The sequence below is a fragment of the Oncorhynchus mykiss genome, chromosome 16 (assembly GCF_013265735.2).
Source record: "Oncorhynchus mykiss isolate Arlee chromosome 16, USDA_OmykA_1.1, whole genome shotgun sequence".
Lineage (NCBI taxonomy): Eukaryota > Metazoa > Chordata > Actinopteri > Salmoniformes > Salmonidae > Oncorhynchus > Oncorhynchus mykiss.
The window spans coordinates 39,680,537-39,707,846 of NC_048580.1; the positions used below are offsets into that span (position 1 = coordinate 39,680,537).

Consider the following 27,310-nt stretch of genomic DNA (forward strand, 5'->3'; position numbering starts at 1 on the left):
AAGCGCATGCTCTGAGTGTGCTTCCTGGTATTCCGTTTGGCCTTGTGAATGTTAACCTGTTTAAAGGTCTTACTCACATCGGCTATGGAGAGTGTGATTACACAGGCGTCCGGAACAGCTGGTGCTCTCATGCATGATTCAGTGTTGCTAGCCTCAAAGTGAGCATAGAAGGCATTTAGCTCGTCCGGTAGGCTCGCGTCAGCGGACATCTCGTGGCTGGGTTTTTATTTGTAATCTGTGATAGTTTGCAAGCCCTGCCAAATCCGACAAGTGTCAGAGCCGGTGTAGAAGGATTCAATCTTAGTCCTGTATTGACGCTTTGCCTGTTTGATGATTCGTCTGAGGGCATAGCGTGATTTCTTATAAGCGTTCAGATTAGTGTCCCGCTCCTTGAAAGCAGCAGCTCTAGCCGTTAGCTCAGTGTGGATGTTTCCTGTAATTCAATGCTCTAACCACTAGGCTACCCGCCACCCCACTCATTGAAGTAGAAATCCTCATCCAAATTGAGTTTAGTGATTACTGTTCTGATGTCCAGAAGCTCTTTGCGGTCATAGGAAATTATGGCGGAAACACGATGTACAAAAAAAGTTAAGATCAACGCAAAAAACACACAAAATAGCACAAAAACGGCTACTATTCCCTCTAGTGGAATTATCTCAACAGAATCTGTCCCTAAACATAAAGTAGACAGGGCAGAATGTTTCACCACTTTGACTGACCTAAAATTAAGAAAATCCTTGACTATGTATAGACTCACTGAGCATAGCCTTGCAATTATGCAATGTAATCGGCCATGATTGATTACCGATTGTTATGAAAACTTGAAATCAGCCCTAATTAATCCGTAATTCCGATTAATCGGTCGACCTCTAGTTATCATATCTCAAAATCAATGTCATGTGGTTAATCAAAATAATATTCAAATCTAAATGAAAATGATACAAACCCAGGTGCGCAACTTTGGTTTTAGAAGTGGGGATGTAGATTTTTCTAAAACATTTTGGTAGGGCTAGATCAGCTTTAATATAGCAGATAAATTGTTGTTTCCATCAATATAATTGTCTGCATCATTTCCAATTCCCCATATATTTTTTGGGTAAATATATATATATATATATATATATATATATATATATATATATATATATATATATATATATATATTTACCCAAAAAATCAATGTCAGAAAATAATAAAGGAAAATATATTTTTCAAAGAATATATATATATATATATATATATATATATATATATATATATATATATATTCTTTGAAAAATATATTTTCCTTTATTATTTTATCCTAACCCTACCATCCCTCCCCTAATTTAAGTAAACTAATGGACAACAACACTCAGGCTTCTACTTCCAGTTTATACATACTATTTAAATAGTATATTCTACAATAGTTATCTCTTGTTTATTTTTTAGTCCCATACTTCAGCTCCACTCAACCCCTCCCATCTATCTCTGAACACCATCCAGTTTTAATTTCTACGTGCCATATATTTTTCAACTCTGCTGTGATGTTTCACAAAAGTTCTGAACGTTTCTATTCTCATAGATTCTACATATTATAAATGAAAAATAAACATTTTTGCTAAGAGTATTATTATATTATTGATCGATTGACTTTGACTTCTAAATCACCCAGCAGTGCTATTAGGGGACATAATTGAGCAGAGGGTCTGGGGGTCCTACAGTAAAGCACATCTAAAGTCAATTGTCTTTAAGACATCCTCTATACAACATTTCTGCCAGACCGCCCAGCCAACCCTACACACCCGACCCCCACCAGTCTAGTCAATAACTCAACTCTCTCCCCAACACAACTTTCTTCCCATCTTTTTTTTTGTCTCAAGGGAAAGGTTTGGAAAACAAAAGTTTAAAGAACACACATACACCTATGCTTTAAAACACAGAAACAGGACCCCCCTCCCCCTTCTCCATATAATTCATATCATAGGTCTAATAGTACTGTAGAGCTCTTTTTACTTGCATACAATCTAGCTGGGTCACCCAGTCTGCCCTTAGGGGTCCACGGCCTTGTAGCGCCCCAACCCAACACACCCCACTCAGCTTTAGGATCTTAGTGAAACATTCATTATTGGTTTCAGGTGTGTTAGGCCAAGACCAGAGTGACAACAGTACAGCCGACCCCCAGGGCCAGGACTGAACAGCCCAACAGCAAGGGATTGCCTAAAATAGGTATTCTCCCCTGACGTGGGCATGTTTTCAATACAGACTCCTTTTGTTGTACATGTAAGGCCTCTAGCCAGACCTTATGAAAGTTGCACAGTATACCCTTAAAACAAATCTAGGAAATACTGTACATAACTTGACATTTCTTCCATACATTGTGGGAGGATAACCAACCTTTCAATGAATTGCAATGCATTTACGAGCCACTATAAATGCTAGGTTATACAGTTTCTTCTGATAACAGTCTCCAGTATCAACATTTCCAAGCAAACAAAAACAGGATTGAACTGAGAATCTGTAGACATGCTGAGATAAAATAACATCAAATAACATACCTTCACAATAACACACCTTCACAATAATAAACCTTCAAAATAACATACCTTCACAATAACACACCTTCACAATAACACACCTTCACAATAACACACCTTCACAATAACACACCTTCACAATAACACACCTTCACAATAACACACCTTCACAATAACACACCTTCACAATAACACACCTTCACAATAACACACCTTCACAATAACACACCTTCACAATAACACACCTTCACAATAACACACCTTCACAATAACACACCTTCACAATAACACACCTTCACAATAACACACCTTCACAATAACACACCTTCACAATAACACACCTTCACAAGCCTTCACAAGACCTCAACATATGCAAATATGGACCCTTTTGTGTTTTACACCTCCAGCAGAATAATAGAATTTCTGAGTGCATGATATTCAGTTTCACTGGCATATAGAATGTTCTATGGATGGTCTTAAACTGCAGTCATTTATGTCTGAGATATGAACATGACTGGGCATTCTAACACATCTGTATCCATTCATCATCATCAATAGCGTCTCCCAGGTCTTCCTCATATTTTTCTTTGACATGTTGCATGTAACCGGTAAAAGCCTCTATCAACACTTGATACAGTTTGGAAATCAACTTTGGAGGTTTGTCAGACTGCCTTAAAATAGCATCTGGCTTGTCCAGCTGGACAGAGTGAATAAAGTGTTGTATCTGCAAAAATTCACCTCACCTCTGTCACAGAGCAGTCTTCCCTGGCCTGATCCTCCTAAAATGAGGTATGACAAAGAATTATCTTGGTGTACATTTATACATTATATCGTTCAAGAATAGAATAAATGGTTCAATAATTGAAATTACCATTATTAACATAATCCCAGACTGTGGCTTTATGCTTAACGCTGCTGTCCTGTAGCTACTGTAGGTCGAGCCATCTATTCAAGATGGAACTTTGTATCCTTCACTGAATATACCGCAAAATTTACTTGAGCTCCAATAGACTGGTCTTCCCTGGCTGTCTGACCCTGCTGGGACCCCTGTCACCATCTGATCCTGCTAAAACATGATGAGTATAGTGTTGTGTACTGACTGCACTAGAGGGCACCATTCCCGCGGGATGCCTGCGGGACCTGCAGGTCCCGACAGAGATCATTGCGGCGCAGTCGGCATTTTTTCACGCTGGAGGCAGGAGCGGCGGTCAGACAGACGACTTTGGGATTAAAATATTTTTGCTATCCCACAGATGATTTGGAAACGGTCCTCTTTCTGCTTTGTATGCGTCACCCACCTATTGTATTAAAAACACATATTTTTCGCATTATTCTCACACTCAGAATTCACAGCTTCAATTTCAGTAGCCTACCTCTCCTAGTTGAGCATAAAGCACGGGGCAGTTATCTTTCCAAGGAAATGTACGTCCTAAATAGGCCTATGATTAGGCTATAGTGCCTAGAAATAGGCCTAAATATTGATCACCCATATTTCTCTGTCTAAAAATCTTCCCACTCCTAAAAGGTAGCCTATAAAAATAGCTCAAGAGAAAGTACAAGTCTCTCCAACTCTGCTCTCTTCTAACTACATCTAGCATATTGGCTGATATAGCCCAGTAATACAATATAAGGGCAATGTGAGAATCTGGTCATTTAACCTATTTTTAAAATTATTTCTGCCCATTTTATATTGCCTATAGGGCGCAAAATTGCAGGGACCATGGCTGGCAAGTGAGCTGCATCACATTGGACTGAAATAACAGGGTTTGGGACCAGTTCTTGTGGTAGCGCCAGCGGGAGCGGGCAAGAAATCGGTCCGCGCAGACTTCTACTGTGCACCATGACAATGAAGCCTGTAATGTTAGAGCTGTTTTTTTACTGTGTCAGTGTGAAAAATAGGAAATTAGCTAGGGGAACTTACAGATCAATAACGTGACATTGACATACTGAATAATACAACTCACATTGCACTGAAAAAAAAACGTCAGAATATCAATCTTCAATCATTTGGCCGATTATTTCATCGTTGGATTTAGGTCTAGTTTGATTAAGGGAAAAATAATAGCTAATGTAAGCCAACTTTTGGCCAGCTCTCTCTCTAACGGGACATCAACAGGCGAAAGCTTGCCAAGTTCATTTACTTCTGAAATGGGACAAAACAAAGGCTACAAACCTTCCCATACAAACAACTGCTGTTAGATAGTAATAATAGCCGCCTCATATCGCTGTCTGACAGACAACTAGAGGCTGGAGCTTACCTGGCTGTGGTGGCTACTCACTAGTGTAACCTATTCATTCACCTCAGTCGAGAGGTGATGAAACATTAGCTAACGTTACATGTCAGTTACAATACTAGCTCAGCACTGCGAATAAACACTAGTTTACCAGTCAACTAAAGAATAGCCCGTTTCTGTTCTGCTTCCTTTTACAACTCAGTGAAAGAGCGCAACGCGTACACATCATGTTCAACTCTCCCATGGTCCAGCCAGCCTTCCAGCCTTCTGTGGTGTCCACCCGGTCATAAATGTCTCCGCGTGGTCCTAAAGCATACCGTTGCTGCCTTTTTTAAAGTCCCATTCCAATGATTAAACTGGGGTGGACAAAAATGTAATTTCAGAATGTGGGGGCGGGACATGTGAAAGTTGCGCCCCCGTACAAACCTAAAAAGTAACTTCTATTGTCAACTATGTAAAAATAGCCTACATAAATCCAACAAACAAAAACATTGCAGCCTGCAGGTAGAAAATATCCTGATAAACTAAATATCTTATAAATTTCATTGGCTACACATGGCCTGTCTGCAACGAACTTGAAACAATGTATGAACTATTAACTTTGGTCTGGCATGAAGCTTGTGCTAGCGAACTTGCAACATTTTCTGGATGCTCACAAGGCCACCTATAATTACAGGGGGAGGGAGGGAGGGGTGAGGAGGTAGGGAAGTGGGCAACATAAGTATAAAGAAGCCTCTTAGGTTTTAGATTAAAGATACAACGGGGACCAATGGGGTTCAAAGTCAGGCCAAGAGATTCTCTGATTAAAAATAGAAAGAAGACAGAAGAGAGAGAGAAAGAAGAGGCCTCTGACTACAGCCTTGAACACATCATTTTGAAAAAATTCCCCTCAGCAATGAATAAAGTACCTATCTATTTATCTAATTAAAAACGGTTCCGAGGTAAAAATCCCACTGCTGCGACCGTGTCTCAAAATACTTTGTGTGGTAGTTATGACAGACAAACATATAACGTTTGGCGAACTTTACTGAGCATGTTTCAGTCAGCAGTAGTTACATAGTCAGTCAAGTGAACATGTTTTCTGTGCAAGTGCATTTGCATTTGCCTTCAAATGCATTTCAAACCAGTCGCTCAGAACTAGTGCGTTGAACAAAATCAAAAAATATGTGTAATGTTACAAATTGTACTAATGAACGTAGTGACAATATCCCACAATTGAAGTTATGAAATACAGTACAAAATAAACTATACTCTCGAGGATATGGTTAGGTAAGCTAGCAGACATTCAACAAGTGCATTAATCTGGCCCAAATGATCAGCTTTCTTTTAAAGTATGGTTGAACCCATCGCCATCATTGGCAATGTTTGGGATTCCTGACGTTTGGTTGGTAACCCCGTGGGGATTCATAGAGTGCAGCGCTGGCTCTGGTTCTGCTCTGCTTCTTGTCTCTCAATCACTCCCTACCTGCCTGCTGAGTGACACAGACAATGGGCCGGGGATAGAGTGATGCAGCTGTGTTGGGTTGTAAAACCTGTACAGCGGAACTGGGTTCAAATACTACTTGAAATCATTTAAAATACTTTATCTGTGCTTGATTGAACTTGCCTGGTTTAATGGATCAATAGAATAGTCCCAGAACTGTAACCCCCACCATCTGGCACTCTAGACACTACAGAGCAAGCGTATTTGAAAGATTAAAATATATATATATATTTCTAATAGTAATTGAACCCAGGTCTTCTCTATAGATACATGCCCCTGGCAGAGAGCAACACAGTTGCTAACACTTTAGAAGAATAAGTCATGCTGTATTGTCACACATACCAGGCTGTGTGAACGTTATTACTGGCAGCAAATTGCACATTAAGTGGCTGTGGTATGACTGAGTGCAAACCTTGTAATTTCTCGTTAGTCACACTAAATTCAAATATAATTCGACCAGAGCTACGTTAATTCAGTTTCCAAATATATATTTCCAGAACAACCTGACCTCTAACTCTCAAAGTGAGTACTGTCCCTAGGAATGCCATCAGGGTAAATAAGACTTGGTTAAGTTAGTCGCCTGCTATTTGAATGAAGAATTGTACAACTTGCACCTTTAAATAAAAGGTCAAATAAATACTGTAACAAGTATATTACAAATATTACATCCAATTTCCTGATAACATCAGTCAGGTCATACATGCTGTCACCATGGTAATTATAGTATCATTATGACCTAATTTCCTGTCCATTCTTCTTCTCCTCCTTTTATTCACCCTCTCCTCTTCCTCCTCCTGTCTTATCTTTCATCTCTCTTCAACTCTTCTGTTCCCTCAGCTTCCCCTTTGCTCGCTCTCTCTCTCCTTCCTCTCACCACTCTCTCGCTCTCCCACCACCCCCTCACCCTATTCTCTCCCTCTCCTCCTCCTCCTCCTCCTCTCTCCCTGTCTATTTATTTGGTCAAAGCTTCTCCCTATCCCACGACTTCGTTTCTCTGATTATCAGTGTCATTCATATCAATGATGTTATTATTTACTTTTGTGCTATTTATTTATAAAAGGGAGAAAATAAACTGGATTTTAATGGGATCAAGAGAGTGTGATTGGAGGGGAGGGAAAGAATGGTATAAACAAGGGATGAGAGAGAGATAAGAGCAAAGGTGAAGGACTAAAATGCGGTGGGATAGAGGGAGAGAGGGATAGAGAAAGAGAGGGATACAGGGAGAGTGGGATAGAGGGAGAAGCTGTCAAATCGAGCCAAGGAAAGTATGAGAAAAAACAAATTGAAAGCGGGACTTACGTCAGACAGAAGGAGAGAGTCAGATAGATAGACCAACAGACAGGTTGTAGAACTGTTACATAAAAGCACAGCTTTACTGAACTACATACATACATACTGACAGGAAATAAACAATGGTTGCACCCTATTCCCTATTCAGAGTACTGCATTTAGACACATTGAGTTGACATTGAAGCATCTCTTTTAAGTTTGAACAATCAGTATAATCTCAATCTGAAAACATTCAATCTAACGATAAAACCATCATGTTGTTGCATTTGCCATTTGTTTTTCTTTTTTAAGCACTTTTAAGATTATTTCTGTAAGGAAAAACACTCTAGAAGTTAAGCAAGGCAACAGTCTCCGCACGAATAACGCATCAATTGAGATATTGCGTGTGACTAACAAATGTCAGTTAATTAGTATACCTCCCGCCTTGGGCCTATCAGTTTAATGTAGTAAACGGCGGATCTTTATGGCAAGACGCATCATTCACCTAACTTTAGTCAAAAATCGTCCCAGTGCTGTCTGAGATATGGCGTGTGACTAACGCACTAAATAAATTATATAAATGAACAGTCCCCTCCCTGATTTCATCGTGGATGATTGTTATTATCACGTTTGTTTCATAATGAGGCCTGTAAAAGCGATTTATATCCTCATGACAAAACATACCAGGAAGAAGATCCCAATCAATGAAACAAAGTGTTCTTCCAGCTTGTCTAGAGAGAGACCCTAGAAGAAAAGAAATATGGTAGAAGTATTGTCAAGAAGTCTGGACAGAAAGTGCTAAGACGTAGGAAAGGAGGGAAGGGGGAAAGTAAGACTGCTCGTCTGTCCAACAAATTAGAAGGCAATTGAAGATAATTTAATAAAAATTGGATTAACCAAACCTAACAAACCATCAGTTTATTATCAAATCTTAGCCACAATGTTTACTGCAAACAAACAGAGGAAGTTTGTGACTTGCATGCTCCGGTATAGAACAGGGCTGGACTATAGGACTATAGGTCATTTCCGCAGGCTCTGTGCCCTCTTTGCCCTCTCTCCCTACAGAACAAACACAGGGGGAGATTTTATCATTATTAGTTTTATGAGGTTTCTGTTGTTTTGTTTGTGTTTTACGCAGGCATGGAAACCATCTCCGGGGAAATGGGTTGGAATAGATTAGGCCACTCCTCTCTGGCATCCATGACAACAGGAAGAACCAACCTCACTTCCTCCCTCTTCTCCGACATCACATCCATCAACAGTTCTCACGAAGGGGCAGGGTCCTATTACTGGATTATCCCCGAGAACGCCTCAGCCACCACACCCCATGCCTTACCCCAGCCCAGGGTGAGGGATCTGGGTCTGGCCCGGGCGGAGATAGGGGTCCTGGGCTTGGTGCTGGCCCTCACTACCCTAGGGAATGGCTTCGTACTGTGGGTGCTGCTCCGCAGGAGGAAACACAACGCTCCGATGCATCTGTTCATGGTCAACCTGTGTCTGGCTGACCTGGTGGTGGCGCTGTTCCAGGTGAGACTGACACCTCAGAGATTAGAGTCAACTCCAGTTCTATTGGGATTAACCCCAGCCCTGTTTTGATTGCTAGGCACCACATGTATACAGTAATCATCATCGGTAACCTATGAGTGAGCTAAGTCACAATGACATGGAGAGTGTGGTGAAGCTAACATGACCATGATTCTGTCCCTTCTAGTCTGTTTAACAATATGAATTAGTCAACTATTCCTACAACTCAAAATCATTGTTACAGATATATGATCTTAATTTATTATGTTACTGCACATTTTCCTGCAAACTTCTAGTGTATTTGAGTTTTAAAAAGGCTTCTAAAGTTAGTCATTTTCACATTGAAATGTTAGACTTGATTTGACATAATGAAAAATGTAGCAACCCCTACCAAAATGTCCATTATAATCCACGTTTTCTGTTGCTGCAGGATTATTTTCCTGCTGTAGCAAACTGGCTCAAATTAAGATCCTGTGGCCGTCCTAAATGACTAACACACATTCGCCTACTATTGTATGGTGGGCGCAGTTCTCAAAATGCAGTGGAAATTGCATGAGCATTCAAATAAATATTATTATTGCTTTTCCATTGCTATGGCAGTCAGTCTATTCTGGTTCAATGTCCACACTAGCATGCATTGATTCTAAGTAGTATGCTAGTATCTAACGTAGCCACGCTAAATGTTCTCTTATTTCCTGTCGGCCCCACAGGTTTTTCCCCAGCTGGTGTGGAACATCACAGAAAGGTTCCAGGGGCCGGATTTTCTGTGTCGCTCAGTAAAGTACCTGCAGATCGTAGGGATGTTCGCGTCCTCCTATATGATTGTTGCCATGACAGTGGACCGGCACTATGCCATCTGCTGCCCACTGCAGGCCTATCGTGGTGGGTCCGTGTCCCGCTGGAACACCCCTATTATGATGGCCTGGGGCCTGGCCTTACTTCTCTCTATACCACAGGTAGGAGCACTATCACTGACCTCTGACCCCCTGGCCCTGCTGCTCTCCATACCACAGGCAGGTAGGAACTCTGAGCCTAAGCTTGAACCTAAGCCTTAACCTCTAACCCTAACTCCATCATGACTGCCTGGCCCTGCTGCTCTCCCTACCACAAGTTGGTACTGTAGGGGACAGTTAGCCTAACCTTAGTTTTATGTCCACATCTCAGCTAAACCCTAACCCTAGCTACATGTCCACATCCCAGCTCAACCCTAACCAGTGCCGGTTCGTGAGGACGATTTTTATTTATTTTTGATTAGCGAGGCTTTATTTCTACTACAGCATTTAGGATGACTGTCATTCCTATTCCATTCACCCAGTTCAATGTAACATTGATGGGTTTAGGCGACTACATGATGCTCAAATTTACCCTATACTCATTATGACAATGACAACCTAGCATACAAATGAACATTTATGACGTAGGTGCACAAGTCGACAAATTGGAGAAATAAGATGACAGAAAGTGACACAATCAATACTCCCTTGCACACTCTTGCCTGCATCTAGCTGATCATGGGTGTAATTATTAGTCCAAACAGTTGCAAAACATTCCTTTCTATTGGACAAATTTATGTAGGTCCCTCCCCGTTTAGTTTGCTTACGTTGAAGAAATGTTTTGCAGCAGAATCACTGTAATGAACACACCCCTGATCAGTGACCAGGCGCAAAATCTTCTCCAAGCCAAACCTTTATACTACAACCCCTAGCTGCTACACAGCCTACATCGTTGTCACCATATTAACATTATAGTCAACAAACTAAAACTAACGCGCTAGGAAACACACAATCCAATCCATGTGCACAACCACGTCAAGCAAATAAATTCATAAAACCGAAAGCTTTACCTCGACTTGGAAATCCCTACCTTGCAGTCTTGGAAATCCATAGCCAGCTAGCTAATGTAAATAGCATTCCTCTCTGTTCGAGTCAGGTTTTATTTCTATTTATTTTACCAAAACATTATAATTTACATTAATTACCTGGGAAATAGTTACAGGGGAAAAGGGGGGGGTGAATGAGCCAATTGGAAGACGGGGATGATTAGGTGGCCATGGTGGTATGAGGGCCAAATTGGGAATTTGCCCAGGACACTGTGGTTAACACCCCTACTCTTATGATAAGTGCCATGGGATCTTTAGTGTCAGGACACCCCTTCAAAGTCCCGTCCGAAAGATGGCACCGTACACAGGGAAATGTCCCCAATCACTGACCTGGGGCATTGGGATATTATTTTAGATCAGAGGAGAGTGCCTCCTACTACTGGCCCTCCAACACCACTTCCAGCAGCATCTGGTCTCCCATCCAGGGACAGACCAGGACCAACCCTGCTTAGCTCTCTCTCTCTCTCCCTCTTGTTCTAAACTGATCAACTATTGTTTTTCTCTCTCTTTGAGTCTACTACTCACCACATTTTATGGACTGCAGTGCTAGCTAGCTGTAGTTTATGCTTTCGGTACTTGATTAAATCGTTGAGCCTTTGATTGGATGAACAAGATATTTCATACTGCAAGAAAAGTTGTCATAATTACTGTGTACGTCTATGGAAGGGGGTGAGAACCACAGGCCTCCTAGGTTTTGTATTGAAGTCAGTATACCCAGAGGAGTACAGAAAATAGCTGTCCTCCAGCTACACCATGGTGCCACCCTAGAGGGTGCTGTTGAGGATAATGTAGACCATCATTGCAAAACAGTGCGTTTTAATCACTTATCTGGTGAAGTGATATATATTTACTATAGATTTATCTCAAACGTGTGACCATTTTTATTTTTCAGAAATGTACTGAGTAGGATGGTCCTCCCCTTCCTCCTCTGAAGAGCCTCCACTGACCCTAACCCTCAACCCCAACCCTAGCTTCATGTCCACATCCAGGCTCAACCCTAACCCTAGCCTCAAACACAACCCTAACATGACAGCCGCTGCCCACTTACTGTTTACTTGAGCTTTCACACAACCATTTCCATATGTTCTGCCCTCGAGGCAGAGCTGCCCTCAGAACAACATAGAGGTAGGGACACTGGCACCGCTGATCAGTATAGGCTACCGCAGGTGTGAACCAGGGACAGCTAGATGACATGCTGGCTCAGGAAATTAAGTCTCAATGGGACACTCCTGCCCTGACCCCAGGGCCTGCAGTCAAATTTAAGGTGTTCCATTTTTAGGCGTATCATGAGATCAGTGGAAGTTTCCTAGACAGTGTGGTCTCCTGTTCTGTTAGTTGTGAAGGAAATTGATGTTTGGTTTGGTTTTGACTCCCTCACCCCTCACTCTTCCTTCCTCCCCTCCCTCCATTCCACACTCTCTCCCTCCTCCAACATTCCCCTCTCCCCAGTTGTTCATCTTCTCGCGGTCGGAGGTGTCTCCAGGAGAGTTTGAGTGCTGGGCTCACTTCGCTGAGCCGTGGGGACTCAAGGCCTACATCACCTGGATGACCCTAGCAGTGTTCTTACTGCCAGCACTAATCATCACTGTCTGCCAGGTACTACTACTGAAACAGACGCACACACATGCACGCACACACACTGCCAGGCTTAATGATCACTGTCTGCCAGGTACAAGACAAGGAGACAACACAGTGTGACCACCGAACAAAAATATATTAGAAATGTATCTTTTTTCCACATTGACAGGCACAGCGTTAACCGCGGTGCAATGCCCTTGGAGGCTGCCTGGGATCAGAGAGCAGCTCCCCTCTGTTTACCAGTACACTTCCTATTTCATTATCCTTAAGGCTCTGGTCAAAAGTAATGCGCTATATAGGGAATAGGGTGAAATTTGGGATGCGCCCCATATCTCTAAGCTATAGGCTACCTGCCACCCCCGAGAACATACAAAACACAGAATAATAAATTGGATTTTGCATGAATAGAATTTGCTGTGTTTTGATGGAGCGTTTTTTGGTAGGCACTGTTGAATAAACTGCAGGGAGTCAGTTCTATCAGATCTGGGACAGGCCGGACAGCTGGTGGGGTAGATGGGGTGGCTGTACTGGCTGGTGTTGTGTAGCGTCCCGTGGGGGATAGAGACATTCTGGGCTACCTCCCTCTGGTCCAGTCAGACTCAGAGAGAGAGCAAGCTGCTCTATTTAAGGAAAGATATTTCCAGGGTCCGGCTATTTGCTGTTTCCCCTGGCCTAATTAACACAGCCCACTGTAGACCTACTGCTGTGTGGCTGGCCTGTCAGAACACTACCCACTGTGAGGGACACAGCGAGGAACCAGAATAACAGTCAAATGAACCAGATCCCAGCCAAAGATCAGGGACATTGAATTAATTTGTGTTTCATATAAAGTGTAGAGCTGGGTTCAAATACTATTTAAAATCTTTCGAATACTTTGAGTGTGTGATTTATTCTGCCTTAGAGTTCCCCCGATGTGCGAGTTTGCTGTTTTGGCAATATTCTGTGGTTCCATTATGCCAGGCAAGCTCAGTCAAAACAGCTTAAGTATTCTAAATGATTTAAAGTCGTGTTTGAACCCAGATCTGATCAAGTGACGTCCTTGCTAACATGGTTTGGCAAGACATTGTTCTAAGACCCAGTTTCTCATGACCTGCTGGGGTCTTGTGCTTTTTCAGGAAACAGAATCTAGGACATTTAATTGAGTTAGAAAGGTCTGTGTTTGGTGTCTGTGTTGGGATGATTAGGTTTAGGAATCGGTTCCAAAATACTTCTCTGTGTGCACTCTTTTACTGTCTAAGTACATTTGTTCTATTAGTATCTACAGGTAACTGCCAAAATAAAGGAAACACCAAAACGTAACGTATCTTTAGGGCGTTGGGCCACCACAACCCGCCAGAACAGCTTCAATGTACCTTAGCATAGATTCGACAAGTGTCTGGAACTTGGAGGGATGCAACACCATTCTGAGAGAAATTCCATCATTTGGTGTTTTGTTGATGGTGGTGAAAAATGCTGTCTCAGGCACTGAGATCTCTTCTTCTAGCCATGGTAGCCAAAAGAATGGACGACTGGGCATTTTTATACATGACCCTAAGCATGATGGGATGTTGACTGCTTAATTAACTTAGGAATCTGTGTTGAAGCATCTGCTTTCAATGTACTTTGTATCCCTCATTTACTCAAGTGTTTCCTCTATTTTGGAAGTTAGCTGTACGTTTCTATTAATTGTATGTATTTCACTCTTTTAGCATCTAGCTACATACTTCAGACATATTCAGATTCATTAAGGAAAATTTATTCATTCATCCATTTCTTTCTCATTCCAGATCCGGATCTTCAGAGAGATTCACAACAACATCTATCTGAAGTCAGAGAGGATGGTGTCAGCAGAGCTCAAGAAGAACAACGCTGTCATCTTCCACTTCCACAGAGTCAAAAAGGACGACGACAGAGCGACCAGGGAGCGGGGGAGAGGGGGATGCAGAGCGGGGAGAGGAGCAGGAGTAGGAGGGGAGCAGCTTCTAAAGACTATGAACAACAACCCCTCCAGCACTCTCTGCAACCCTCTCTTACCGCTCTCCCCCCAGTCTACTACAGCTGTTGTACCCTCAGAGTGCTATCCCTACCGGTCCCCCTCTCCACAGTACAGCAGCTGTCACAACAACCACACAGCAGCAACACAGCAAAGCCCCTTCAACACTTCAGATAACCTAACCCTCCCCTCCAACCCCGGCCTCAGTGACCAAAGGGGCTCCAGTACAGCTGTAGTTCCCCCATCATGTGACCCGTGCCCACATGGATCCCATGGCCCAGTCACCTCAGGTAGTTGTGGTGGTGGTTCAGTGCCTCCTAACAATGGCGGATGCCACTGTCATGAGTCCTACACATCCTTCGAGCTCCCATCCTCCCCCCGGTGTGTCTCCTCTCCACGCCCATCGCTGGAGTACCCTCCCCCACACCCCCGGGCCCTGACGCCCCCCTCCATCTCCAAGGCCATGTCTAAGACGGTGAGGATGACTCTGGTGATAGTGTTGGTCTACACAGTCTGCTGGTCCCCCTTCTTCATCGTTCAGCTGTGGGCCGCCTGGGACCCCAACCCTCCAGACCAAGGTTAGAGATCGAAGACGCACGCACACAGAAACACACTTACTAAGCACACAAAGCATACTGAGCTCCGCTGTATGGCAAAATATTTGGGTCACTGAGGTTAAAAATGTGTTATTGTTTTCATATCCACAGTGTTGGGGAGTAGTGAGCTACATGTAGTTCAAATAGTAATTTCACTACATTTTACAGTAGCTTAGTGGTAGTTGAACTGAATTCAAATCTAGGTAGTGTTTTCAGTAGTTAAAGGTTCCGCCACTTCTCAACCTCATATTCACTATCTCCAGCACCATACCAGTATCTACATGTGTAAAAACAGCACGTTTCTATGATCAGTGGTTGAAAAAGATAAGAAGAAAGTTCCTAAAAAATGGTTCTCTGTGACATCACATTCTGGCCAATAGGAGGGTATTTTCTTGCTCCACGCGTCACCACGATTCTCATAGTATTTGAAAATCATTGATGACATCGAGTAGAACTTTTTAACTTTATATTTTTTTCTACAAAATATATGTAGACACTGGTATTGTGCTGGATTAATGAAAATGAGGTTGAAAAGTGATGGAATTGCACTTTAATGACTTTTAGCCATATAGTGGTGTAGCTAACTATTGGAACTACAAACCATTTTTTTGAAAAAAGAAAAACATGGGTAAAGTAGGCAATAATCTTCTCTCTTCTTCTTTATCAGACCTTCCTAATTCTCACTTGAAACATTGTTTTTGTGTTTAAATCCTACAGTCCCACTTTGATGCTGGCATGTTTTGGACTTCTAAACCTTTTTAAACACCTACAGACTTCTGGGTTGTACCATTGGACCTGTCTATTTCTACTACATCCATTGATACCAACCATTAGTCTGTGTGATTAACGGAGGCTGAGCTAGAGTGGTGTTTGTGAGACAAGGGCCGGGGGAGTTTCTTCTGACATCATATGACCCCAAAGTGATCTGTGCTTGCAATTTACAGTCTATGACATTTCAGATTTACATCTGATATTTTTCACGAAGTACTTTTTCAAAGTAACTTTAGTTTACTATATTTTTCATAGGGGTAACTTTAGTGTAGCTTAACTTCTTTCAGTTTGACGTAATTGGTAGTAGGGATGCACCGATATGACATTTTTGGCCAATACCGATATCCGATATTTTCCATGGCAAAAAACGGTAACCGATATTAAAAATGTTAGCGGCATTTTAAGCATTCTAGTACATTTAAATAGTTAACACACACACACTGACCAAGAAGTTATTTTCTTGACATTTATGCATGTCCCTATTACCAGTAAAACATCATCAAAACCTATTTCTTTCACTTACTTGCTGTGCTGTTTCGTTCTTCATTTGTTCAGTCATTTCAGTCTCAATCAGGATTTCATCATACATGTCAAGCAGTGAAGTGTCAGCTCTGTCTGTGACTTCTCTTCCTCGGTGCGCACTGTCACTGTGTCCGTTTCCATCTTGTCCAGCTGTGTATGTAACATTTCACGTAAATCCTATTTCTTGTCTGCTTCGAAGTAGCGGCCCTTGTACCTAGCATCGGCAATGGTGGCAACACAGTAAAGAGGCTCAGAGAGAATGCCACCGAATCGCTTGTTCACAGCCTCTTGTAGAGTACTTTTGCAAGTGTTAACCCCACGGTCTGCGTGGGCAGTTTAGTTGAGCAGGCGTTTCAATGCCATGACAGACGGTATCACGTCTGCTGTTGACACAGTTGATTGGCTTATTTCTCCAGTCAGTTGTTCGAATGGCGCTAGGAGTGTGTTCATGTTTCAAACATGTTCTCAAATGCCATTGAAATGGCAGTAGCGGTATGAGAACCAGCACATTCTTGAGCATGCGATAGGGCTTTCCTCAGTTCAAAATCCTCGTAGACCCACTGTGCTGTCAGACTCAGCATGCTCATAGGGCTGACATCGCTGGTCCAAATGTCAGTCAATCGTGAAGCTAATAGCAGTGACGCCCATAGCAAGTAGCTCAGGGATGTGCGTTTCAACAATACTGTGTAACTCAGGTAGGGCAACATCTGAAAAATAGCGCCTACTAATGTGTACCGGGGCTCGAGGTGCCCGACCAGTCAACGGTTGATTGCTAAGGCCAATGAATTCCATTATCTTGGCATTAATGGATTTCACCTTTGAGTTGTCTCGCTGAAAGTATTTTTCTGATTTTGTTCTGTGTAGCTCTGTATTTTTCATGGCGTCATTACGTCATCTACCTACGTTATATAGGTATGCACTTCAGCTTTGACATCGGTTTTGCACATCGGCGTTAAACTAGACATCGGGCCATTTTTACCTAATATCGGCCGATTCCAATACGCTTACCGATATATCGTGCATCCCTAATTGGTAGCTTGGTAAACCATCTTTTCAGAGTAGCTTGCCCAACACTGCATATCCAGAATAATGAAGGCTGGTGAGGAGAGGACGTCTCATAATAATGTCTGGCATGGTATAAATGAAACGGTATCAAACACATGGTAACCATGTGTTAGATGTGTTTGATACCATTCCATTTATTTCATTGCAGCCTTTACTATAAGCCCTTCCTCCGATTTCAAGTGCCACAACTGATCCAGAACTAGAATTTATTTAAGGTCACCATAACATAACTCAACTCAACTAGCACTGTGTCAGGTGTCTGCTTACAACGGTTTACAACTTCAACACTGTGGATTCGTTTTTCCTTCTCTCATCTGAAGCAGAACTGGCATACACACACACACACACACACACACACACACACACACCTCAGTGTCAGTAAATAACCTGTTTATATCCCCTGTTGCTCTCACACCCCGGACAGATGTTGACATTTCATCAACAATAGCATCTGCCAACAGCTCGCACACAGAGTGAAACACACATGAATAGGCACCCAAAGCATGCAAACATGCACACACATAAGTCATCATGCACACACTGATTGCTATCAGCTGTGTAGTCTCTAGACAACCCCCAGCTCCTTTTATCTTCCTAAACTGGCAATAGTAAAGAGGGAGGAGGCCAGTGCTTGGTGTCCTACTTATTACATAAAAACGGCATGTTAGAAGTAGAAAGTGGCCAAAGGAAATAGGTAAAGTTTAGATTTTTGTTCCAGAAGGAAATTTACAGCACGTCTAATGGTGCCAGAGGGAAACTAAAATGGAAAACTGTAAACAGTTTGTTTCCACACTGAATACTGGTATTGTTAAAGTCACAACTCTCTGTTGTTACCGATGGGGAGGAAGTGGACCATGACCTCCATCTCTCCATGCCTGCGTCCCAAATGGCACCCTATTCCCTATATTGTGCACTTCAAAAATACTAAGAGATATACTAGAGAGCTATATCTGCCAGTGGATGCGGTACAGCCGCCACAGGTCTGTCCAGCAAGAACAGGTCAGATGTATTCAGAACAGGTTTATTACAGATAAGGGATCACCACACCATACACCTTGATTGACAGTGCTCACAGTGGAAGTGAGAGTGTATAAAAGTGTTTCTATGGTAACAGAATAGAAAGGAATAACCACGAGTATAGGCTTACATACAATATACAGGCCCAGTAGACTGTGGTGGTATTCGTGCTAGTATCTAGAATACACAATCTCTATACTGCCTATGCCAAGATATAATGTAAGGGGCAAAACAAAATGCATAGGCTATAGTAACACACTTACAGGACAAAAGCCCAATTATTGGTAACCATATGATAACTATACATCAATTGAATGACATAGAAAGGAACTGAAATGTGACTGCAATGTACCCAAGTTCTGCGCATGTGCAGGAGACCACAACAAGGAATAGTAACTGCCCCACCAGAAAAGGCACAGGCTAAATTAGGTTACATACATACATACATACATACATACATACATAAGACTAAATATACAGCGCAGAGTAGCATGAGGCTAAATAAAGGTTGTAATTGTCCATAAACACGGCTATACGTGTAGCGGTCTTTATATGTACCACAGGAGAACCAAGAAATGAAGAGCGACACCGCGGCTGTCTTTTTGGCTTTTATGTCGATCTGCAATAGTATTGTGAAAAGACAGGACAGGAACACATCAGTCTCCAACTGACAAGTTGTTCTTTCTCTCTCAGTGTTTTCTCAGACTCACACAATCACACTCATACCTAAAGCCATAATGTATACTATAAAATAATAACCAGTCCTTAATACAATGAATGTATCATCTTAATTATTAGACAATAAAACCATACCTGCAATAGTATTGTGAAAAGACAGGACAGGAACACATCAGTCTCCAATGCACCATCAGACAAGTTGTTCTATACAGGAGCATGAAGTAAGGTAAAACACATATCCTGTCTCACATCCCCAATACATTGCTAGGTGCTTTCAGTGTTTACAGTACCAAAATACAACAACTCATGTACAAAAACACTGCAACACAAACAAGCTACAACGTGAAATCGCCTCTACCCCATTCAAACCGTAGAGGGCCAAAACTACATCTCCCATAATGCAACGCCAGCACCAGTTGGCAGCTCAGCGAACCGTCTGCATCACAGAAAGGCATGCTAGCTAGCAACACTTTTTAGCACTCTGTAATCTATATTAATATCAACAATAAAACTCTCAAAGGTACATGTTTCAATAGTCTCACACCACCTTATAACAATATCTACAGCATTAACCTCGGGATGTTTTATTTATTTCACTTTAGTGTTTTGTAGGACTGAGGAGAACGGGAGCTACGGGTAGTACCAGGGTGTTAGTAGGTGACGCAAGCACCCAGATTAAATAAAATACATTTAATGAAACAAAAGCCGAAGATGTTAATATCATTCAGCTACTGTAGCTGCCTACCTAACAACAACAGGCAGCACCAGTAGCGCAACAATTAAAAATAGACACCAAAAGTAAAGTTCCTGGCGACCATAGCGATCTGACTTCTGTCTGAACTTAGAATATTCCTGTTCGTGGGCTTGGGCCACTGACCCCCAACCTGGTTGTTCTGTTCTGCGTTGTGTACTATTCTAATAATTTGAAGTTTGATGGAATCAACTTTTTAACTCTCCTACATAAACTGACAATATGAACGTCGTAAACTAGGCATGTGGTACACAGAGTATAAATTAGCTGGCATGACTGGCTAGCACCTACTTGGCTAGCTGGCTAAAAGAGTAACTAGCATGCTGTAAAGGAAAATACCTTCTAAATACGGTAAATAACTTGACTGCTTTAGCAACAGCCAACTAAAGAAGCAATGACATGTACAGTACTTACAATTAGATGCAGGCAATAACAGAAATCATAGAAAACAGTCCAATATGTCCTTCCTTCTCTTCAGACCGTGCGATCTCAATCTGATGGTAGGAGGTAGACGGGGAACGCCGGACTGTGATTGGCTGATACAAGTGGGGTGATTTATAGGTACCACTTTGGTGAAAATAAGATGTTGGGCAAAAACAATCTAACTATTAGATTAGGGGTGATGAAACTGCTAAATAAGAGCTGGCCTTTTTAACAGCACTATTGTAAAGTAGAGTGTACACTTATTACTATGGAATTATAAACGGGGTATCAGTCCAGTTATTGGAGAAAAAAATTGTATTCTAAGAAGACCTGACTTGTCAGTTATTTTAGTTATGGCTCATAAAGCTACAGTTAGAATAATAGTAATTAATTGATTCATCTGAAGGTATGAATTCTTTGAGAATCAATCGGAGTTCTTTCCCAGAATAACAAGACAAACACAAGTTCTTTATACAATCAACATTTAATAACACTAATCAAAATATTTACAAACATAAATGATAATGATCACGGAAAGGTGGGCAATAGAATGAAAGACAAAAAGTAAAGACCTTGAGATCCTGAACATGAAAGGATGTTATACTCAGTCTGTGCTCTAATTGTCTTCTCCTTCTTTCCTTGAAGAAGGATAGCTTAAGTGTACCGTTCAGGCTACGCTAGCTCTTTAAAGGCTCCTTGTACCGACAGTGCTCAATACGAGTACTACTCCCTAAAAGGTACATTCCCCAAAATGATCAGTTCACCAGTTCTTGCCATTGAAGGCTAAGGTCCATGTAGGCCCTGTGGTCGGCCTACTGAAGATGGAGGTTCTTCTCCCTCCCGAAGAAAGGTCCAGCTAGAGTGGTCCAGCTTGAGAGGTCCAGCTTGAGAGGTCCAGCTTGAGTGGTCCAGCAGAATAAGAGGCTAAGAGCTAAGAGAGAGAGGGAAGCAGTGCATTCTAGTCCTGTGAGGTCACATGGTACAAGTTAAAAGTTTGGACACACCTACGCATTCTAAGGATTTTATTTATTTGTACTATTTTCTACATTGTAGAATATTTGTGAAGACATCAAAACTATGAAATAACATATATGGAATCATGTAGTAACCAAAAAAGTGTTTAACAAATCAAAATATATTTTATATTTGAGATTCTTCAAAGCAGCCACCCTTCGCCTCGATGACAGCTTTGCACACTCTTTGGATTCTCTCAACCAGCTTCATGATGTAGTCACCTGGAATGCATTTAAATTAACAGGTGTGCCTTGTTAAAAGTTCATTTGTGGAATGTCTTTCCTTCTTAATGCGTTTGAGCCAATCAGTTGTGTTGTGAGAAGGTTGGTGTGGTATATAGAAGATAGCCCTATTTGGTAAAAGATCAAGTCCATGTTATGGCAACTCAAATAAGCAAAGATAAACGACAGTCCATCATTACTTTAAGACATGAAGGTCAGTCAATCCAGAACATTTCAAGAAGAAACCACTACTAAAGGACACCAATAAGAAGAAGAGACTTGCTTGGACCAAGGAACACGAGCAATGGACATCAGACCGGTGGAAAGCAAGTTTGAGATTTTTGGTTCCAACCGCTGTGTCTTTGTGAGATGCAGAGCAGGTGAATGGATGATCTCCATATGTGTGATTCCCACCGTGAAGCATGGAGGAGGAGGTATGTGGGGGTGCTTTTCTGATGACACTGTCAGGGATTTATTTTGAATTCAAGGCACACTTAACTAGCATGGCTACCACAGCATTCCGGAGCGATACGCCATCCCATCTAGTTTGCGCTTAGTGGGGCTATCATTAGTTTTTCAACAAGACAATGACCCAAAACACACCTCCTGACTGTGTAAGGGCTATTTGACCAAGAAGGAGAGTGATGGAGTGCTGTATCAGATGACCTGGCCTCCACAATCACCCACCTCTGTTTTTAGCAAAGAGGAGGAACGTCTATTCTATATGACTCCTTACCTATCTATATCTCTGACCTTCACAGTCTATTGCGATCAGTCAGCTCTGCTGTAATTTATTGGTTGTAGCCTACGGCTGCTGTGCTGCTGGCTCTGGCAATGCAATGTCCCTCACTTCCCTGCAGGCTGACTGATGGCTGTGTGTGCGTTTGCCTGATCGCGTCCGCGTGTGTGTCTTTGCCTGACCGTATGTGTGTCCACTCTCTCTCTCTGCAGGCGTAGCGTTCACCATCCTGATGCTGCTGGCCAGTCTGAACTCGTGTACCAACCCCTGGATCTACACCTTCTTCAGCAGCTCTGTGTCCAGGGAGCTACAGGCCCTGTTACGCTGCAGACCAAGAACCCCGCGCAGGGGCTCCATACCTGATGACTCCACCACCACACACACCTCCACCACCAAGGACAGCCTCTACTGACACATTCAGACACTCACACGTACGTACAGTTCGGTCAATATTTGTTGACACCTTTGATAAAGATGAGCAAAAAAATCATTAAGAAATAAATAATACAAATACTGAGCTATATTGTATGCTATTTTTGTTGTTGAAAATTATATTAATTGATACTAATACAATTGCTTAGAGAAGGAGATTTTGTTAAACAAGTCATTTAAAAAATCTCATAAAGATAGGGATCAAAGTTATTAGCACCCCTGTTATCAATACTCCAGCATCCTACCCTTGTGAGGATAATGACACTGCCCTTACATTTGTGTTGTTGTTGATGAGATTGGAGAACACATTGGGAGGGATCTTAGACCATTCCTCCATACAGAATATTTCCAGGTCCTTGATATCCTTCATCCGTGGGGCATATGGACTTGCCCTCTTCAATTCAAACCACAGGTTTTCAAGTCCGGAGACTAAGATGGGATCCCCATTGCAGAATGATGATTTGGTGGTCAATTAACCATTTCTTTAAGGATTTTTAAATGTCCTGGTACTTGATCAAGTGCATGATGCCGTTGACCTTAACCTTAACAAGGGCCCCAGAACCCAGAACCAGGGGAAGCCAAATAGCCCCACAACATCAAAGATCCCCCACCGTGTTTTTTCATTAGGTATAGGATACTTCTCTACATACGCATCTTTCTTTCCACGCAAAACCCACCACCGGTGTGCGTGACCAAAGAGCGTTATTTTCATGCCATCCAACAAATGTAAACTCCTGGAGTTTGATAAATGGCATTGGCACTTGGATAGGAACCGGTGCTGTGATCAGATGACATGAAAAAAGAGCTCTTCTGCCACGCACACCTGTGGTGGGTTTGCCGTTGAAAAACAGGGAGGGCTACGCAGAAAAGTACCTCACACATTCTGTAAAATATGCTGGTGGATCTTTGATGATGCAGACAAAGTATATCAAAGATCTTGGAAATATTCTGTATGGAGGAATGATCTAAGATCCCTCCCAATGTGTTTTCCAATCGCATTGTTATCCCCACAAGGGTGGAGTATTAAAAACAGGGGTGTCAATCATTTTGATTCCTATCTTTTTGAGATTCTATTTATTTATTTACTTGTTTAAAAAAACATATTCTTCAATTTTTTTAGAGCACACACACACTCCACCAAGGACAACTTGTACTGTCTCACACACACACACCACCACCTCCACTGCTGCCAGCACCTAAGACTAGAGGACAGCCCGCACTGACCTTCAGGCAGCAAACACATTTCCCCCAACACGGAAACATGGACAGCTGTGTTATGGCCAGGAAGGAAGGACCCCTATGAAACATCCCCTGTCTGTCTGTCTGTCCCCTCTGTCTTCTCTCCCTCACACCGAGGAGGTTGCTATTGAACGAGAGGAGAAACGTGAGTCAGCTGAGGAGGACAAATGTGAGTGAAGACATCGACACTACGTAATGGAATATAGACCTTTACAGCACCTGTATAGGTACTGTACCTATAAATATACATATATCAACAGCAGGATCAGATGTTCACTTGGTACTGTAGAAACGGAGCGAAAACAGAGAAAGATATTAAAATGCTCCTTTGAATAATTAAACGCTGTCTGTATTATACGTTGTCTCTACATGTCTGTCTCTATATAAAGAGAACAGTGCAGTTGTCGGAAGGTGATTCCCTTCAAGGCTACAAATTACTTCACCTCTCGCAAGACGACATGGGCAGTACATTAAATGTTTGTTGACTGGACTACATGCCTATTGTACGAAGCAGTGCATAAGCTCACAGTACGCTATGGCTCAAACTACAGAACAAAGCAGCCAGACAGCAGGCTAAGTGAGAAAGAGAGAGAGAGCGAGAGAGAGAGAGAGAGAGAGAGAGAGAGAGATGGGGAGAGGGAGAGAGAGAAGAAAAAAAGGTGGAGAGAGAGAGGGAGATTGAATTGAATTGGGGGAGAGAGAAAGAGGGGAAGAGGGAGGGAGAGAGAGAGAGAAATAGGGGGAGAGCGAGAGAGAGTACAGGCTCAGTGAGCACAGCCTTGCCATTGAGAAGGCTAGACACAGGAAAACCGGACTCCCTGTGGAGGAAAGGCTGTGCAACCACTGCACAACAGCAGAACCTGAGACGGAGCTGCATTTCCTGGCAAAATGTAAAAAAAAAAAAAAAAACAATTAGAGAGTGTCATTTCCCCAAATGTAAAACCCTTATTTAAGGTTTCAAAGACCTCTCTGATGAGAGTAGGCTACCCGTCCTGTTGGGGGAGGATGCAGAGAGCTGTGTGTTGGCAGTGCACTACATTTCTGCCTGCCATAAGTTGAGGAACAGTGTCTGACAGACCAATCAATCTGCACATGTCCTCTACTGTATGCTTATTGTTATTGTTCAATGTATGGTTATTTTGACACTTGGATGTTGTTGTTACTGTTGTCCCGTTGATCATTTTGATTCTTATTATTTTCATATTGTAAATATCCAAAGTAAGCTTTACGTCATGACAATAAAGCAAATTGAATTGAAAAAAAAAAAGAATAATTGGGAGAGAGAGGGGGGGAGAGAGGGAGATAGGGAGAGAGAGAAAGAGGGGGTGAGAGAGAGAGAGAGAGAGAGAGAGAGAGAGAGAGAGAGAGAGAGAGAGAGAGAGAGAGAGAGAGAGAGAGAGAGAGAGAGAGAAGCTGATACTGGTGCAATTCATTGTTAATCTTAGACATACACGTTGTACTGGCTGTATGGTTCTGATTACATATGCATGATTTTATAATCTCCTACATTGACTGCATGAGTGTGTGGATTGAATATGCAGATGGAGAAACAATCTGGGCCCCAAATGGCATCCCATTAGCTACAAATTGCGCTTGTTTTGGGGCCTGGTCAAATGTAGTGGACTATATAGGAAATAGGGTGCCATTTTGGATGCAGCTACAGATGCTGTGGGGCTGTGAGAGGGTGACTGGGACTAATTCCACAGAGCCAAGTCTTTGGATCTCTGTACTACCTACCACTTGTATTGATTAACTAGCTGAGTGTACGTGTGTGTGTGCGTGTGTGTGTCTGTGTGTGTGTGTCTGCACGTGTGCGTGTTTGTGTGTGTGTGTGTGTGTGTCCTTGTCTCTCTTCTGTCTCTTCTTGTAGGGAGGTTCCTATGCTGATTATTGGCTGCAACCCAACTCCAATCAGAGGCCTGAAGAGAGGAGAGGAAAGATGATATTAAGGTAGAGGAACAGTGGATGACTTTTACTCTTTTATTTAGATCTAGAGTAACTGTCTGAATCCCAGTAGAGGGAGAGGGAGGGAGGGAGGGAGAGAGAGAGAGTGAGCATTTCCCATGCCAATAAAGCCCTTAAATTGAATTGAATTGAGAGACAGAGAGGGAGGGAGAGCGAGTAAGAGTGAGAGTGAAATAAATAACTGGAGAGGACCATTTTTGGAAGCAGAATAAACAGAGGATGAGAGCGTGGGAGCAATCCTTGGAGGAGGGGCGGTTGAAGTAGTGGAAGCTAATATTATGGATGAACTACAGGAAATCAAATCAAAATGTTTTCTAAATGCATGCCTGAGGTGGAATTCATCTTCACTCAGAAGAGCGGGAGAGGAATATCTGTTTTCAAAGAAAGAAAGAAAGAAAGAAAGAAAGAAAGAAAGAAAGAAAGAAAGAAAGAAAGAAAGAAAGAAAGAAAGAAAGAAAGAAAGAAAGAAAGAAAGAAAGATAGAAAGATAGAAAGAAAGAAAGAAAGAAAGATAGATAGAAAGATAGAAAGAAAGAAAGAAAGAAAGAAAGAAAGAAAGAAAGAAAGAAAGAAAGAAAGAAAGAAAGAAAGAAAGAACAATGGTGACTTGTGAAAATAGAAAGAGTCAAACAAGTAAGAGGAGACCTGGGGAGAAATCATAAAAAATACTCTGGATAAACAATACTAGACACATTGGAGCATGTTAATCATAGCGAGAAGAGAGAGCGAGAGAGCGAGAGAGAGGAGGGAGTGAATGAATCTAGCAGACCAAGGCTTCGACAACAAACTGGGGCGCAATTATGTGATTATATTTCACAGCTGGAGAGAAATCTGAAAAATGTTATCTGGATTAACAATACTAGGCACACGGGAGCATGTTCAACATAGCGAGAAGAGAGAGAGAGAGACTTCTTAGAAGTACTTCTTAGAAGTGCAACACACTGTCATGTATGGATGTCATGCTATGAGGATAGCTCATAAACACATGGAGACGTGACTCTTCACAGACTGCCCACGAGAGAGATATCACATTGCTACTATGCAGAGATGACCACATCTGAATATTTTATGGTGTCAAGTCCATGCACAAGTAATAACACATTGTCGAAAAACCACGAGGAATTTCATTTAGACTGTACAATGAAGGAAATTACCATTCCATGTAAATCAATGATTTTAAATATATTTATTGAAAGTGTTGCAGAGGCACAGTACAATATGACCATTATTATTTACAGATTGTGTAAGAGATGATGATGAATATATACTCTGTCCGATATACAGGTAACTGACAAAATAAAGGAAACACCATATATAAAGTGTCTTAATAGGGTTTTGGGGCACCACGAGCCGCCGGAAAACAGCTTCAATCCGCCTTTGCATAGGTTCTACAAGTGTTTGACACCTTTCCTTCCATCATTT

General features: G+C 42.0%; 1 protein-coding gene across 5 annotated transcripts in view; it reads left to right on the forward strand.

The window, feature by feature from the left end:
- Positions 1–26,341, forward strand: part of LOC110491941 (vasopressin V2 receptor) — a 46,960-nt gene extending 20,619 nt beyond the window's left edge. For 3 of the 5 annotated variants that reach the window (XM_036946828.1, XM_036946829.1, XM_036946830.1), the window contains 7 exons: positions 8,641–9,029; positions 9,737–9,982; positions 12,355–12,501; positions 14,250–15,033; positions 22,465–22,683; positions 23,805–24,092; positions 25,794–26,341. In XM_036946828.1, coding sequence (XP_036802723.1) covers positions 8,643–9,029; positions 9,737–9,982; positions 12,355–12,501; positions 14,250–15,033; positions 22,465–22,664 — 1,764 coding nt within the window. In that variant the 5' untranslated portion in view covers positions 8,641–8,642 and the 3' untranslated portion in view covers positions 22,665–22,683; positions 23,805–24,092; positions 25,794–26,341. Of the gene's footprint in view, positions 1–2,098; positions 2,209–8,640; positions 9,030–9,736; positions 9,983–12,354; positions 12,502–14,249; positions 15,034–22,464; positions 22,684–23,804; positions 24,595–25,793 lie in introns of those variants that run through there. The other 2 variants (XM_036946831.1, XM_021565826.2) reach the window with 2 other exon arrangements.
- Positions 26,342–27,310: the final 969 nt, after the last annotated feature.